General features: G+C 35.2%; 1 protein-coding gene across 3 annotated transcripts in view; it reads left to right on the top strand.

The window, feature by feature from the left end:
* The window catches only part of CASP8 (caspase 8), a 51,666-nt gene extending 34,892 nt beyond the window's left edge, over positions 1 to 16,774 (top strand). For all 3 annotated transcript variants that reach the window (XM_074299073.1, XM_074299076.1, XM_074299075.1), the window contains exons 3-8: positions 3,591 to 3,696; positions 4,670 to 4,805; positions 6,729 to 6,781; positions 13,311 to 13,452; positions 15,523 to 16,024; positions 16,571 to 16,774. In XM_074299073.1, the coding sequence (XP_074155174.1) occupies positions 3,591 to 3,696; positions 4,670 to 4,805; positions 6,729 to 6,781; positions 13,311 to 13,452; positions 15,523 to 16,024; positions 16,571 to 16,706 (1,075 nt within the window). In that variant the 3' untranslated portion in view covers positions 16,707 to 16,774. The remainder of the gene's footprint in view (positions 1 to 3,590; positions 3,697 to 4,669; positions 4,806 to 6,728; positions 6,782 to 13,310; positions 13,453 to 15,522; positions 16,025 to 16,570) is intronic.
* Positions 16,775 to 18,220: the final 1,446 nt, after the last annotated feature.

Below are 18,220 nucleotides of genomic sequence, written 5' to 3'. Positions count from 1 at the left end.
GCTCTGGGGTTGGATTCCAAGACAAAAGTAAAACAGTCATTGTTTTTAAGGAGTTTATATTGTACTGCGCGTGGGCAGGGGTAGAGAAGAGATTGAAACATGTTTGTTTTTAAGGCTATTGCAATGATCTAGGTGAGAAGATTTCAGGGACTAATTGAAGATTTTTTTGGGGGGTGTGAAAAAAGGGAACCAATAGGAGAAATGTTGACATGGGATAAATAACAATTGTAGGAAACTTTTTGGATATTGAAGAAGGATGAATGAGTCAGAGTGAAAACAAAGTAGACTACATTTTGACAGGTGAAACAGGAAAAGATAAGTTAGACATAAGAACTAAAAAACCCACAACAATCTAGAATGATACAGGTTTTTTTTTAAATAGTAGCTTTTTATTTTTCAAAATTTATGCAAATATAATTCTCAACATTCCTCCTTGCAAAACCTTGTGTTTCAAATTTTTTTCCCCTCCCTCCCTTCCCCTCCCCTAGACAGCAAATAATCCAATATAGGTTAAACATATTTCCACATTTATCTTGCTACACAAGAAAAATCAGATCTAAAGGGGAAAAACAAGATAGAAAAAAAACAAGCAAATAACAGCAAAAAAGATGAAAATACTATGTTGTGATCCAGTCAGTCCCCATAGTCCACTTTCTGGATACAGATAGTTCTCTCTATCACAAGTCTTGGAACTGCCTTGTATCATAACCTCATTATTGAAAAGAGCCTTGTCCATCTGAGTTGATTATCTTGCTGCTGCTATGTATGATGTTCTCTTGGTTCTATTCATTTTATTTAGCATCAGTTCATGTAGGTCTCTCCAGGCCTCTCTGAAATCATCCTGATGATCATTTCTTATAGCATAATAATATTCCATAATATTCATATACGACAATTTATTCAACCATTCTCCAACTCATCCACTCAGTTTCCATTTCTTTACTGCCACAAAAAGGGCTGCTACAAATATCCATGCACGTGTAGCTTCTTTCCCTTTATTATGATCTCTTTGGGATATAGATGCAGTAGAGACACTGTCGAATCAAAGGGTATGCGCAGTTTGATAGCCCTTTGGGCATAATAGAACAATATAGTTTGAAGACAAATGGCTCTACATACTTCATTATGGCCCCTAGGTGCTACATTATATTTGATATTATAATGATGGCAGTGATGATGAAAGAGCAATTTAGAAATATGAAATAATGCTCTTCTTTGCCTTCTTAAGTAGAACAGTGGTCTCCTTGGTATGATTTTTAAAAAAATTTCTCTATAGTTAATTGTAATGTTCTTCTCTAAAATATAAAGTTCTCTGGGAGCAGGTTTCTTGGGGGGCTTCTGGAGGCAGCCTTCGTTTCAGTTCAGTGTAATCATGTCAAGTGCAGCCAGGAGTTAAAGTCCAAATCTTTTATTGTCTCTTCCAATCTCCTTCACTTGAGGTTCAGCTAGTTTTCTGGAGGTCTTCCAGATCTTGGTTTCAGTGTTCTCCACAGGACAGCCTGCCACCACTTCTCTGTCTTCCTTCATTCTGCACAACTGCCATCTCTGGCTTGTGAATCTCCCAGAGTCAATCCTGATTGAGGCTCCTAGTTTATATATATATATATATATATATATATATATATATATATATATATATATATATATATATATATATATATATATATATATATATATATATATATATATATACATATACTCTTTTAAAGGTGTGAATCTTGTGGAATTGTAGTAAGTACTAAGTACATTTAGAGAATTGTTAAGCATATATATACTCTTTTAAAGGTGTGAATCTTGTGGAATTGTAGTAAGTACTAAGTACATTTAGAGAATTGTTAAGCACCCTGCTAAACAATCACTGTCTCTATCAATTCCACTGTCTTAGTACCTTGTAAGAATCCTAACAGTTAATTGCTCATTTAAAGTTGCCACTTTGTGGTAAGCTTTAGATCTTTAACAAAATAGCATTTATCAGTTTTGGTGTAGTTTCTTCATAATTCATATGAAATAATTTACTAAGATCAGGTATTGTTAATAGGAAAACTTCAAGCCAATGATTGAAAGAAAAAAAAAATAAAAAAGGGGCATCTAAAGGGGAGACTAAAAGAATTGAAGAAACTAATTTCCCAGGTCACTATCTTGCCTTTTAGCTATCTCTATTTGCTTATCCCAATTTGTTATTTATTTTCATGATTTTTAGCACAATGCCTGATACACATTAAGTATTTAATACCGTTTCATTCTCTTATGAATAGTCAAACTAATTTGATGTCCAGTATCAGTTAGCTTGCTTAAGCATTAAATTTAAAAATTAAATTATAAGTATGGATGGATGAAGAGAATTCCAAGCAAAAGGAATTTATTAATTAAGCTCAATCAAGGAACAGGAGCCTCTGAATTTAGAGAATAGAGGGGCCTAGTCTAATCCAATATAATTTAACAAACATTGATTAAACTGCTGAGTTCTATCTTGTCTATTATCTTGGGCCTCCTGAAAGTTTGGCTCCCCAAATTATATGAAATGTGACAAAGCTTTTAAACAACCCACAAATGTAAGATAGCTCTTAATCATAAATCAGTCTTTGTGCTAGGCACTGAGAATACAGAAAATATAAATGAATCCCTATCTTCAGGAAACTATTAGAAGCTTACTTGCTTCTGATTTACAACTACTTCTTTTAAAAATGGGATGATTTTATTTTGTAGGTACTTTTTCTACCAAGGAAGAACATAGTCCCAGATATACCTAGGAGTGAGGAGTTTCTTAGTTCCCAAGGCTAATCTTTTGGTGAAAAAATTATTCCTGAAATTAGCTGGACTGTTCCTCAAATGACAATCTATTTCTGGTCTCATACTTAAGCTGAACTTGAAACTTTTCCAGCTTCATAGGGTCTGTCAGAGTTTTTCATGGCCTTAAAGATGGCAAGGTCAGGATATAGCCAATATGGGAAATGGGAATTTGTTTTTCTTGACAATCCATATTTGTTCTAGGATGTTGTTTTTCTATTTTCTTTTTTTTTTTTTTCAAAGATGAGATAAGTGGGGATGGGAGGGTAATGTTTATTAATTGAGAAAAAGTAAAATAAAATAGGTTGTAAATTTTTTCAAAATGGACACATGGCCAAGCTTATATCTATATCATGATGTAGTCTAAGATATTTTAAAGACACAAATATTGTAGGAATTTATTTTATATGATTTTGCATATTATAAGGGATTTCATTTTTCTTTTCTTTCTTTCCTCCCTCTTCCCCCAAAATCACAGGTGGGAGGAGGATAAGGAAAAAGGTGGGAAAGAAAAGTCATTCAGGTATCATTTTCCAAAATGAACAAAAAGAAAACAGAAGAATGTTTAGAAAGAAGCATAAATAGGACAATGTATAGCTATAAATTGAATTTATATTCCTAAAAGAATAGCAAGCTATTTAGAAAAAATTATAATATTCTGCACAATCCTGTTTTCAGTTCTATTATGTATATGGAAATGACTATTTTATTTGATCTTCATTAAACCCAGATTAAGAAAAGGAAAAAATGAGGAGGAACTCATAAAATGGCTCAAGTAAATTTTTTCTAATTTCTATTTTCAGGGTTCTGCTTTTTAATCTGTCAGAAGAAGTGGCAAAATTTGAATTGAAATCTTTCAAATTTATGTTAAGGAACAAAATCCCCAAGTGCAAACTGGACGACAATATGGTAAGAGTTGGTATTGCTGCTCTCTGTATACCAGAGTTCTTTCTAGAATGGTTTGGGGTAGAGTGGATTGAAGAGAAGGAAGAGAAGAGTTTTTTAGGCAAAAGAAACAGCCTGCCACCACCTAATTCTCAGGCAGACTTGGCTGAGATTGGTAATATTGGGGTATAAGATCTTTACAGTACATTTGAATCTTAGCTATGATCAGTAATGTAAAAAGGTTTTCTCTACCAAAAATGCATTTCATGTTTGGAGAAGATACAAAAAGAGGGATTTTGGCAGAACTGGAACAATTAATTTGTTTTGAATATTTCTCAGTTCTCTGAGGTTATATTAGAGGTAGAAGGACCACAAAAGACCATCAAGTCCAACTTGCTAATTTTATAATTCAGGAGATGCTAAAAGAATTTGAGTGATTAGTCCATGGTCATATAGCTTGTGTCAGACAGGGATACTCAAACCCATGTTTTTCTGGCTATACATCCAGCACTATAATTACACATTATATGTTGCCTTTCATCTGGCCTCCATCTTAATTAGAGACTGGGATGAGCCATAGGTTTGGAGAGTTGGCACTGGACTTGATAGACAGTCAGCAATGTCATGAATATATCCAAGTCTGATGCCATAGTTTCTAGATATTAGTTTCAACTTAGATTTTATTTATTCAATGGAACTGAAATCTCTTAGCTGATTCATGACAGACTACTTAGAGTTGAGATGAGACTTCTCTATCTGTTACTATCTTTACAGGCCAGAACATACCCAGAAAATATGGGGTAGGTTGTCTAAAGACCTTTTAAAACAAAGGATCTTTAGCCAATCTAAATAAGGAGAGGGTATGATTGCTTTTAAAAAATGTTCTTAATTCTGAGGATTTAAAAGGAATAAAAATGTCAATAACTAAAGAAAAACATTGCTTACAATCTAATCTTTTCAACCACTCTTTCTCTGCTTATCCTCACTTTGCCACCAGACCTTAATTGATATTTTCATTGAGATGGAAAAACGAGGGATTTTAGGAGAAGAAAACCTGGAAAACCTGAAGGACGTTTGTGATATCATTGATAAGACTCTGGTGAAGAAAATCCAAGACTACGAATTAAGCAGAGGTAAGAAAACTGGTTCCTTATTTGTCAAATTTTGCTCATGAATTGACATCATTATTGTCACAATAGCTTTTAACCAAATATGTTGTTGTTTTTTTTATCTAGTGGAAAGAAGCACAGAGAGAGTTCCAGAATAAGTAAAACTAATTTGGGGAGATATATGTATTTTACTTATTTCTATTCATTTCCCCACCCCCTTTCCACTATTTAATTCAATACAACCAGCATTTTTATACCAACCATTCTGCTCAGTATTAGGGACACAATGATTAAATGAAATAGTCTCTGCTCTCAAGTAGTTTGTATTCTATTATGAGAAACAATGTACAAATACAACATATTTTTATTATAGCTTTTTATTTATAAAACATATGCATAGGTAATTTTTTCATCATTGACCCTTGCAAAATCTGTTCCAAATTTTCCCCCCTCTCCTAGATGGCAGGTAGTCCAATGCATGTTAACTATGTTAAAATATATGTTAAATGCAATCTATGAAATACAACATATTTGTAAAGTAATTTCTGAATGGAGTATACAGGCCTAATTCCACTCCAAATATTCATATGAACTATTTGTGTCCAACTGGTGGTAACATTCTGAATGTGTATTGTTCTGATTAGCGACAATTGGATACACTGTAATTTGATTCTATACTCATGATGTCATTTTGGGTCTCTTTGAGAATAAAGGACAACAATCAACAAGACAACAAGTCTAATATGAGGGCATCTTCTAAATAATAATAATTGAATAAAGTTTTTAGAACACAGGAGAAGGGTAGGAAAGAGTAGTATAGATGAGGCTAATATGGGCAGATAAAAAGGAGGGGGGGATGATGGTTGATCTGGAAAGCTTTTGATTAGATAGCCTACAGCTCCCAAGCAAAGGGAGTCTCAGGGCACTAAATCATCATGAACTTCACAAAAACCAAAGATAAATCATATCACAAGTCAAAACGAGCATTCATTAAGCCTAATATGTGCAGGGCTCATATGTGTTTGGTACCAGGGATACAAAAGCAGAATATGAAATAGTACTTGCCTTCAAGAAGCTTATATTCTTATGGGAGAAAAAAGGGGAGAATAATGTGTATAAATAAATATATGCAAATTAAATACAAAGAAATTTGGGAAGGCATAAGCAAATTAGATTGGGGATTCATGAAGGGCATCAGGTAGAAGCTGGTGCTTGAACTGAGTTTTGAAGGAAACAAGAGATTTTCTCTTTTAAAAATAATAGCTTTTAATTTTCAAAATATATGCAAAGATAGTTTTCAACGTTCATCTTTGCAAAATCTTGTATTCCAAATTTTCTTCCATCCACCCTCTCCCCTAGTCAGCAAGTAATCCAATATAGGTTAAACATGTGCAATTCTTCTAAACATATTTCCAAATTTATCATATTGCATAAGAAAAATCAAATCAAAAAGAAAAAAAATGAGAAAGAAAAAAGCAAGCTAACAAGAAGAAAGGCAAAAATGCTATGTTGTGATCCATTTTCAGTCCCCATAGTCCTCTCTAGATGCAGATGGCTCTCTCCATCACAAATCTATTGGAATTGGCCTGAATCATCTAATTGTTGAAAAGAGCCACATCCATCACAGTTGATCATCACATAATCCTATTGTTGCTGTGTAAAATGTTCTCTTGCTTCTACTCACTTCACTTAGCATCAGTTCATATAAAAAACAATATCTTTTAAAAATTCTATTATCAAGTATCAATCCTGAAAGATGAATAATTTTCTAGGGTCAATATGGATCTGCAGAAGTGAGTTATTGACCTAAGATAGATCTGGCCTAAAAAATTCTTTTTGAAAACTAAATTGTCAGTTTGAAAATTATCTAGATGGATCTATAGTATTGCATTTTTCTTTTCTCCTTCTGAAGCTCATTTAATTTATTCTTATCTTGCTTGCTTTTAGATGAAGAAATGATGACTGAGCAGGCAACAATTGGAGATTTTTCAGGAGAAAAGGTATATTTATACCTCAAACTTCCTGTCTCATTTATCCGCATTTCCCTCTATATTGTACTCATTATTGTCTTCCATTTTTCAGGTTGTTACATAAGTAGAGAAATAGAAGGATAAAAAAAATCTTATATATATTAAGACTCAAGGAAGAGATGTTGAATAGATAGAGGAAGGACTCTAGACCCTTCTCCTCTTCTTGCCCATAGAGAGGAAGTGTCTAAGATTAGTTATCAGGGAGAATTTGTTATTGTTCATTTGTGTCAGTTGTATCCAATTCTTTGTGACTCCATTTGTGATTTTCTCGACAAAAATACTGGAGTGGTTAGGCATTTTTTTCTCCAGCTCATTTTGCAGATTGGGAAACTGACCCAAACTAGGGTAAATTACTTGTCCAGAGTCACACAGGTATTAAGTATATGAGTCTAGATTTGAACTCAGGTCTTTCCTGACTTCAGATTCAGCACTCTATTCACCATACTATCTAGTTGCCTTTATCAGAGATTAGTGGCAGAGACCTGAAACAAAGCTTCCCACTTCTCCCCTGGTACCTGACTGTAATAGTTCATCAGCTCCTTCAAGGAATCACAAATTTGACTGTTGTATTTTGGTGTGGAAGGATTCAGAATTCTTGATAAGTTAAACAGTTTCATCATCCTCAGTAACCAGGCAGAAATCGTTTTCTTTTACAAACAAATAAAATCCCAATTATCCCTCTTGGGCATCCAATCTGAGTCCTGAATTCAGCATGCAAAACCCCCTCTTGAGCAGGACAAGTAGGACCGATAGGGCTACTCCTCCCAGCCCTATCATTTGACAGAATAGGAGCTGAACTACATGCCATCTGGCTATCTTGCTCAAGAATATCTCCTTGTAAGATGTCCTTGTAAGCACTGTCTCTGGAAAATTCCTGTGTTGTAAGGAGGGGTATGTGGCAAATGTTTGACACCCAGCTCTCTAGAGGAAAAAAATGTTCACTTGGAAGATTTATGAAATTTAATCTGTATTATTCACACTTTTAATGTCTAGTCAGTCAATAAAACAGGAAATCAAGCCTGGATTTGTAACATTTGTCAATTTCCAAGATATAAAGACTCATGCTGAAAATTTAACAATTAAGAGATTGTTGGAAGATAGAGTAGGAGTAGTTCAGAAGATTCCAACCTCTTCAGATTTTCCCCACAAACAGGACAAAATTGCACCTCAGTGGAAACATAGAGTACTTAGAAGCAAATGGGAATTGGGCAGACCAGTGGGACAATTGGACATCTGAAGAAAGATACCAGGCCTGAGGTTTAGTCACTGTGAAGCATAAACACCTCCAAGGAAGCTCTGCTGAAATAGCAAGCAGGGAACTCTGGGACTAAATGGGTTCAGAGGTAACCTTGACCAACTACAGAATTTTCACCTCTTAGGTAGCAAAGAGAGTCGGGAGTCTGAATCGGAGAAGATGGAAGGAAAATCAATTGTTACAGAACACCAGCCTAATATACGCTGCCAAGAAGTGGCCCTTGCACATACCTGGTAAATGCAAAAGCAGTGGGGCAGGGACAATGCTGGCTAGAGATAGAATGATAGAGGCTTTAGTTTCGGATTCCAGAGCAGAGGGGAGAATGAAAGAAGAACCTGAAGCCAGAAGCACCATTTCCCAAACCCCAGAACTAGAGGAGATTACATTAACAATCTGCTACAAAATGAACAGACAAAGGAAAAAGAAGCCAAACATAAAAATTACTGTGAGAATAGGGAAGATCAGAGTTCATTTTCAGAGAAGGATACTGAAATTAAAAAAAAAAAAAAAAACCTCTCCTGCCACAAAGAGTAATATCAACTTATTATTTGACCAAAAAGAATCCATAGGAGAATGTAAAAAAAGACTTCAAAAATCAGAGAGGTTGAAGAAAAACTTAAAAAGATAAGAACAATCCAAAAATAAGAAGATTATGTGAAGAAATTCAACCAACTTAAAAATGAGATTTGGTATCTTTTTTTTTGTTTGTTTGTTTTTTTCATTTATATTTATCTATTTATTTATTTCTTTTCTGATATCTTAAGGAAGAAAATGATAACCTTAAAACTATAGGAGGCCAAGAAATAAAAAAACAAAATATAAAGAATGAAAAAATAGAAGACAATGTGAGACATAAGAAAAACAACAAATATGGAAAACAAATTAAAAAGAGAAAATGCAGGAATAATTAGACTGTATTGTGGCCATCCTGATTGAGACCTCAAAGTGAGATGAATAAGGTGGGAGACTCATAGAGTATGAAAAGAGCTCTAATTTATTATGCTGTACAGCCTTGTTGACATATATATATATATAAATTCCCCCCCCCCCCCCACTGAGGCAATTGGGGTTAAGTGACTTGTCCAGAGTCACACAGCTAGCAAGTATTACCAGATTTGAACTCAGATCCTCCTGACTTCAGGGCTGATGCTCTATCTACTGCACCACCTTGCTGCCCTTGATATACATTTTTGAAAGAGTGATCAGTGTGTGAACAGTAGGCAATCCCCAGTCACTATTCAGAAAAGCAATTCATTGGTTTTGGTGTGCATGGTATGTGCCAATGGGAGGAGAGCCAACCCAGCCACGTAAGCAACTATCTCACAGGCGAGGCCCTGTCAAGGTATCCCTGTTTACCAGCAACTATACTATGACTCTCAGACTGTCCTCTTTCCCATATTGCACATCACTGCTCCTTGCTCAACGAGAGTCTTTCTACAATGTGGCAGAAAACTTATTGTATATATAAGGTTGAGGTGGCCTCTGTACTTCCTTTTGGCAGAGTCCTATACTCTAGCAAGAATGCCTGAAAGCAACAATCAAAAAATAATTCAAGAAATAATTAAAGAAAATTGTTCTACTATGCTTAAAGGGCTATCACACTGTGTATACCCTTTGATCCAGCAGTGTTTCCACTGGGTTTATATCCCAAAGAGATCTTAAAGAAGGGAAGGAGATCCACATATGCAAAAATGTTGATATCAGCCTTTTTATAGTGGCAAGAACCATGAGATCATTGTACATGGCAACAAGATTATATGATCATCAATTCTGATGGATGTGACTCTTTTTAACAATGAGATGACTGAGTCCAATTCCAAAGATTTTGTGATGATGAGAACCATCTACACCCAGAAGAGGATTGAATCACAACATAGCATTTTTACTCTTTTTGTTGTGGTTTATTTGCATTTTATTTTCTTTCTCATTTTTGTTTCCTTTTTGATCTGATTTTTTTCTTGTGCAGAAAGATAATTATATAAAGATGTATACATATATTGGATTTAACATATATTTTTAACATGTTTAACATATATTGAAACACAAGACTTTGCAAGAGTCAAGGCTGAAAAATTATCCATGCATATGTTTTGGAAATAAAAAGCTTTGATTTAAAAATGAGAGAAAAAAGAGGAAAATTGTTCTGGAGTGTTAGAATAAGAAGGGAAACTATAAATACAAAAAAAATTCCCTGATCACTACTTGAAAAAGATCCTATGAGGATCTCCTACAGGAACATCATAGCTATTCCCTCAGATAAAGGAGAAAAATATGGAGTATGTGGCAAATGTTTGGCACCCAGCTCTCTAGAGCAACAAGAAAAAACTATTCAAATATAATGGCGACATAATTACACAAGACCTAACAACAAGTACATTAAAAGACTGAAGATCTTGGAACACTCTATATTAATGAAAAGAACTAATCTTATGGCCCAAAATATCATAACCAATAAAATTAAACATCCTGAATGAAAAAATGTCTGAGATTGTCATTATTAATTTCAAAAGAAAGATTGAGGTAGAGCTGAATATCATATGATTCTAAAAATTAAAACCATATAGGAAAAAGTAAAAAAAGTAATTATGTTATATGAGTGAGTGTGGATGGGAGAAGAGGTGTGGTAATTCTGGAATCCTACTCTCATTGGGAATGGGTTAAAGAGGAAACAATACATATATATCTAGAAGGATATAAAAGTCTTCTAAATTTATTAAAAAAATAAGAGAAGGAAGGAAGAGGATAAAGAGAGTGTAGAAGGGAATGTAGATTAATGAGAAGAGGATAATGTATATAGGCTAATGGGAAAGGGAGAAAGAGGGTGGGAAAGAGTAGAGGTAGAGGATAAGTGAGGGATTTTGGGGGGGTTGGGTTAAGAAAGAGTAAGACAAAGTAGGGGTAGAAGTAAAGTAGAGAAATCAGAGGGATAGGAAATAAGATATATACAAATATAATAATAATGATGATCAGGAATAAAATTTATCAGAAAAAAGATAAGTGTAGTAATTATTGATCTCAGAGAAAGTTGAAGCTAAAATTGATTCAATCAAAAGAGAAAAATAGGGAAACTATATGTCAGCCATATTAGTTAGTATTATTTTATAGTATTTAAAACAACTAGATAATATAAGTTTGGAATATTGTTGTGGTGTAGATAATGATGAACTAGTACATTTAGGAAAATATGGAAAGATTTGGACTATGAAGGATGATGTTTATCTATCATAAGAAAAATAGAACAAACAAGGGTAGTACAGAGTTACACAGATGTGTATGAATGTTAAATGTGTATATTTATGTATGATTATAGATATCTATGTATAGGTATTGTGTATGATATATATACATATATATACACATATATGTTTGTATGAGTGTATGTAATATATAATATATTCACACTTAATTATAGCCTTCTTGGGGAAGGGATGAAAGGAAAAAAAAGAATAAAGTAAAAAATACAGAAAAAAGGGATAAGAAGCAGTGTCACCACTGGGTCTGTATCCCAAAGAGATCATAAATAAGGGAAAAGAACCACACTTTCAAAAATATTTGTAACACCTCTTTTTGTGGTGACAAAAAAATGGAAAATAGTTGGATGCCCATCAATTAAGGAATGGCTGAATAAGTTATGGTATATGAAAGCAATGGAATATTATTGTTCTAAAAGACATGATGAACAGGTAGATGTCAGAAAATTTTGTGAAGACTATATGTGAATAGATGCTGAATAAAGCAAGCAGAACCAGGAAAACATTGTACACAATAATAGCAAGATTGTCTGATGATCAACTGCAATAGACTTAACTCTTCAAGCAAGTGGTGATCCGAGGCAATTCCAATAGACTTGGGATGGAAAATGCCATTTATATCTAGAGAGAGAACTATGGAGAAAATTGAATGTGGATTGAAGCTTACTATCTTACTACTAAATTACAAATTTTACTAAAACCTACAATGAAGTAAAGATGGACAGCTCTGAAATTTGCTTTCTTGAAGTGGAATTTTCTTGTCTCATATTTTGAATCATCTTTTATGTTCTGCTGTGCATATAGCAATTTTTTTTCTTTTTTTTCTTTTACTATTTGGTATATAAGTTTTAAATAAATTATTTAATCAAATTAATTAATTAAGCACGTGAACAGTATGCAATCTCCAGTCACCATTCAGAGGAGCAGCTCATGGGCACATGGTCTCTGCCAATAGGAAGAGAGCCAATTCAGCAATCTAGCAACCCACTTACAGGCAAGAGGCCTTATTAAGGCATCTCTGTTTATGAGCAACTAGCTGTGACCCTCAGACGAAATCCTTCCCATGGTCACAAAACATTGCTCCATGTTCAACAACGGCATTTCTGTAACATCGCAGAATACTTATTGTGCACCAAGGTTGAGGTGGCCTCTGTATTCCCTCTTGGCAGGGTCCCATACCCTAGCAATAAATAAATCAAATAAGTGAAAAGCAGTTTTTTAAAAGAAGAAAAATTAATAATTGATTCAACTGGCTTTATCGCACTCCTGAGAACACACTGACAGTATCTATTAAAGTTAATGGAGGTAAGTTCTAGCTATGTAAAACTTTTTGGCAGATAAATACACTGTAGACAGAGGTCAGCAGTCTTGGTTTCTTCATCTAAAAAAAAGCTTTTTTAACCATATCCCAGGATTGTTTTTCACATTGAGATCATGTATAAGAAGCAGTTTGATGTGATATATAGAAAATGGGCTTTAGAATTAGGAAAATCTCATTTCAAGTCTTGTCTTTAAGATTGTAGTTTTTAGATGAGTTATTGATCTTATTCAGTGAAGGAAGTATCCTCATAATAATGAAATTGTAGATATGGGTCATCACCCCCTGCTCTCCCCCCAGAATCTCATATATATCATATATATGTATATATATATGCATAATATTTATATTTAATATATAGCTGAAACCTTTCCAATGCTCAGTGTGTATAAAGCATCATTGTTAGATGCACAAATGATGGAGAGGAAATAGAAAAAGCGAAAGGAGTGGCGATGGGAAGCTTTAGAGCAGTATCCATTTTTTGGGGAGGAATGTGAGATGTGTATTAGAGTGGGTAAGAAAAAAGAAAAGACATATTGGAGGAATAAAAAACTTTGGGGATCCTTTAATTCAGTCTCTGTTTTACAAATGAGACTTTTTTTATGAAAAAAAAAAATACTATTTGGGCTGGGGCTCACAGAGTGGGAAGTTTGATTTGTTCTTCATTTTTTTCAGGTCCAGGACAAAGCATATAAAATGAGCAGCAGGCCTCGGGGATACTGCTTGATCATCAACAATTATAACTTCCAAAGGGCACGGGAGGAAAAACCTGAGCATAAGGAACTAAAGGATAGGAAAGGGACTGATGTAGATTCAGGTACAACAAATCAGAGGCGCCTGAAGGCAGGAAGCATTGCTGGGAAACTTTCAGCATTTAGGGCTGGGAGGACCTCCATAGACTGCTATCTGCTAAATTCTAGTTCTGAATATGTTTTCTTGTGGAAGCTAGCTTCAGCCTCCATCTTACTTAGGCAAGAGAGTCACCATGGTGTGGTTGATTAAGTGTTGGTCAGGCCAGATGGTCCCTAAAGTCCCTTTCATCTTTTAAGTTCTGCCTATGATTGATACAGATTTCAAATCAGAAATCAGGAGTAATGAGTTCCAGTTCGAAGCTTATGTAATAGGCATCTTTTTCTAAACTTCAATGTCTAGCAGAAACCAATTGGAAAAATGTTTCAGAGAAGTTATGAGATATTAACTAGTTATGATTCAATTCATATATAAAATTTATTGGTTTTTCTGTAACAGATTCAGACCCACTAGTGTGACAGATGTCCTGTTTCTTCTCACCCCTCTGTCTCTACTCTTATCATCTATATATTCAGACACATAACTAATATGGAGAAACTAGGGTTTTGTTTTTGAGCACCAATAATTGGTGGGGAGAGTGAGGAGGAGAAGGTGCTTCTTAACTGTGACATATAAAAAGTTCAAGAGATATAATTTCTTAGTAATTTTTTATTTTATTAATTATGGCTAGTGAATAATTAATAAAAGTATGATCATTTGACCTTTTCTCATAAATCAAAGACTCCTCCTGGCATCCTCTTGACACTTATATTCTCTTAGAAGAGTAGGTGTTCCCAACAGGTGGTGATCAATTGGTTAACAAATAATGAGAGAATGAATATTATAATGAGAAATGGACCTATTCTAATGAGGGGCTGGGAGACTTGACTTTGACTATACTACTCTTACTCTCAGACCATCCCTGTATCTTTGGGCAATCTAGATAAAGGATCAATTACCCGCCCCCCCCCCCCTCCCCATCTCCTCTCCTTTCCCAACTAAGCCTTAGTAGAACACAATGGGCTGGAATCACCCAGATCAGATTCTCTTTATAAGGTTTTTTTAGTTGGTTGGGTTAACAATTCCACCTAGGTAAGATGGTCTAGATGGAGTACATTTTTCATCAAGGTCAGTATTAGTCTTCAAAGACTGGCTGTATTAACTTATAGAATTTTATTTTTTGAATGAGAAAAAAGAAAGAAAAAACAATCTCAATTAATAATTGGTTATTAATATAAGAGCAATAATTTCTCATGGTGCCCCTCTGTTAGACCTATCTTGGGCCATACTCCTGGCTTTCTTCTCTTTCCGCTAGTCACCCTAGGAAAGATTCTCTGGAGTGAAGATTACTTCTTGGACAATTTAACTATTTCTTATGCCCCAGTTATCCTGATCTTTGCACTGCCAAAAACCTATCCTTTCAACACATCCTTCATTCCAAGTTAATTAACTATTCTTCAGGTTCATGCAATTACTTCTCTGGTTCTTGATTCTTCTTGTCATACTCACTAACCATGGGTATATGTGGTCTAAGGTTGTGTCCTGGGTCCTCTTTTTTTTCACTCTATAATTTCTTACTTGGTGATCTTATCACCTCCCATGGGTTCAATTATAATCTCTATACATATGATTCCCAGATTGAGATAGTTATTCCTTGTTTCTTTCCTGAACTCCAGTTCTTCTTTACTTTGGTCCATTTTGGGCATGTTAAATTTAATTTGTATATTGGGCATTCAGTTTGAGATTTTTGAAAGGCAGCTGGAGAGGCAATGCTGAGGGTCAGTAGAGAGATTGGGGGAGGGTGGAGAGATTTGAAAATCATTAGTGTAAAGTTGGAAAGTAAATATATGGGAATTGATGATCTCCCATATTAGTAAAGAGAGAGAAGTGAAGAGAACCTAGGCAGAATCCTACATTCCAGGACATAATATGGAGAAGGACCCAGAAAAGTAGATTGAGAAGTAGTAGTCAGAGAGGTAGGAGAACCAGGAGAGAGTGGGGGCCTGAAAAACAAAAGGGAAGAGTATCAAGGAGAGAGTGATTAATAGTGTTAAACACTATTCTTTTTTGACTCCTCTCTTATTTCATTTTTTCTCAGAGACTCTAAAAAATACCTTCAAGGAGCTTCATTTTGAGGTTGTGACTTTAGAAGATCGCACAGCAAAACAAATACACCAAGACTTACAGATCTTCCAGAACAAGAATCACAAAGATAAAGATTGCTTTGTTTGCTGCATCCTGTCCCACGGGGATAAAGGCACCATCTATGGCACTGATGGGCAGGAGGTAGCCATCAGAGATCTGACATCATATTTCTCTGGTTCCAATTGTGCGTCCCTTGTTGGTAAACCCAAAGTATTCTTCATTCAAGCTTGTCAAGGCAGAATCACCCAGAATGGGATCCTCCTCTACAAAGATTCTGAGCAGGAAAGAGAATCTTTGGAAATGGATACTGTGCTTCAGAGTGAATACATCCCAAATGAGGCTGACTTTCTGCTTGGGATGGCAACCGTGGAGAATTATATCTCTTATCGACATATAATGGAGGGATCCTGGTATATACAGTCCCTTTGCAAGAATCTGAAGGAAGGATGTCCTCGGTAATTATGACTTTCTGTTCTTCTTGGCCTGCCCATACCACCCATTTCTAAATACCTGCCCACTCAATCTTGCAATCCTGATATTTGCTCAGTCACTAGAAAATACTTCAGGTTCATGATGGAGAATGCTGAGATAGTGTAGCAATTTCCTTTCCTCCATGAGTATGTCAACTTTCCATTGTGCTTTATTTTGAACAACTGAGAGTCCTTTATAGGCAGTAACTCTATGATGTCCAGTGATGTCTTTTTCTTCATCACATAGAGAAAACAAGGTTGGAGTCCCTCCAAAAACTTAGTAGATGGTCAGAGTATTGTGAAATGTTGTATAGGAAAAAAGTTCTAATGTATAATATCCCATCCCACTCTTCCCTAGGGTACCTTCACTGGGGAGAGAAAAAACACTTTGATCATTAGCTCATAACTGTAAACCTACTGACTTTACTGTTCATGTTGAAACCATGGAGTTATGAACAGGAGTTCTTCTCTAGTTTACCATAGTATAAATTCATCCTTTGGTTAATTCTTTTGTGATGCTTTATTTTTCAGAGGACTGGATATTCTCGACATCCTGACCAAAGTAAATGCTGAAGTGAGCCAAAAACTTGACGTTAAGAACAAAGGGAAACAGATGCCACAACCTAAATATACCCTTAGGAAAAAACTTTATTTTCCCACTAACTAGAACTGTTGGCACTACTTAAAACTTTATATACCCTAAACTATAAATAAAATCTATTTATTTGTTTTAAAGTTTTCCTTATGCACTTTTATTAAGGGATGGGTGGTTCTTGGTGTTTTGGATACTCAGATGGAAAAGAATGGAGGATACCCAACTATTTCTATAGAGGCCACAGACAGTGGGGAAACTCTGGGTAAGATCCATCAGCTCAGAGGAAACCTGCTGACACCATTTGGTTTGGCTCCCCATCTCTCCTAAGGGCTCTCGGCCTTCCTGAGAAATCAGGGGACAGTGACAACCTGTGTTGTAGTTGAAGCAGAGTGATACCAAGTGGCAAAGAGTCATTTACACACAATTGCATGTTGTTTATGTGGTCCTACATGTGACATATATAGTTAGCACATGTGCAGTATTGCTTTAGTTATATAAGGATATTAGGGTATATAAATGTGAAAGAACTGGGAATAAACGGACTCCATATTTTAGTCATCCTCGGGAGTCTCATCTCATCAATCCTCCACTAAGAAGGTATATTTTTTCACCCCAGAATGTAGGCTCTAGAAAACATGGAACATTTTGTCACCCCAATTTGGGGGCTCTAGAAAGCAGGACACTACATATTTCCTTTTTTTTTTTTTTTTGGTTACATAATAGTTTTTCATTTTCAAAATATATGCAAAGATAGTTTTCAACATTCACCTTTGCAAAACCTTGTGTTAGAATTTTTCTCCCTTCCTTTTCTCTTCCCTAGATAACAAGTAATCCAAAGTATGTTAAATGTGTGCAATTCTATACATATTTCCACATTTATTGTGCTGCACAAGAAAAATCAGATCAAAAAGAAAAGAAATGAAGAAGAAAACAAAAAATAATGAAACAACAACAAAAAAGGTAAAAAATACTATGTTGTGATCCACACTCAGTTTTCCACAGTCCTCTTTCTGGATGTAGATGGCTCTCTCCATCACAAATCTTTTGGAATTGGCCTGAATCACCTCATTATTGAAAAGAGCCATGTCTATTGGAATTGATCATCCCATAATCTTGTTGCTGTATTCAGTGTTTGTTGGGACCCTGGATCTCTTAGAATCAGCCAGAGTCAGGATAATTAAAAGTCTTTATTCTTGATCTTTTGATGTCCCGGTCAGGGGATAAGATCTAGCAATCTCCACACCTCCTTCCTCTCTCTCCACTGCCAGGAGAATGCCTCAATTTCCTCCTCCTACTCCACCCACTCATGTCACTTCCCCTTCTTTGTCCATACCCACCGATCAAGCCAGCACAGAATAGTTGGGGAAGGTCATCCTTCAAACATGTTAATAGAGAATTGTGCAATTGGCAATTAGCCTCACGTGCTCCATTATCCAAGGGCATTTGCTCAGTTCTAGCCCTTTACAAGTGTTCTCTTGGTTCTACTCACTTCACACAGCATAAGTTCATTTAAGTTTTTTCCAAGCTTCTCCAAAATTATCCTGTTTATCATTTCTTATAGAGCAATAATATTCTATATCAGCCAT

The sequence above is a fragment of the Sminthopsis crassicaudata genome, chromosome 3 (assembly GCF_048593235.1).
Source record: "Sminthopsis crassicaudata isolate SCR6 chromosome 3, ASM4859323v1, whole genome shotgun sequence".
Classification (NCBI taxonomy): Eukaryota; Metazoa; Chordata; class Mammalia; order Dasyuromorphia; family Dasyuridae; genus Sminthopsis; species Sminthopsis crassicaudata.
Note: the sequence above shows the minus strand (reverse complement) of the source record. Positions and strands in the feature narration are given on the sequence as shown.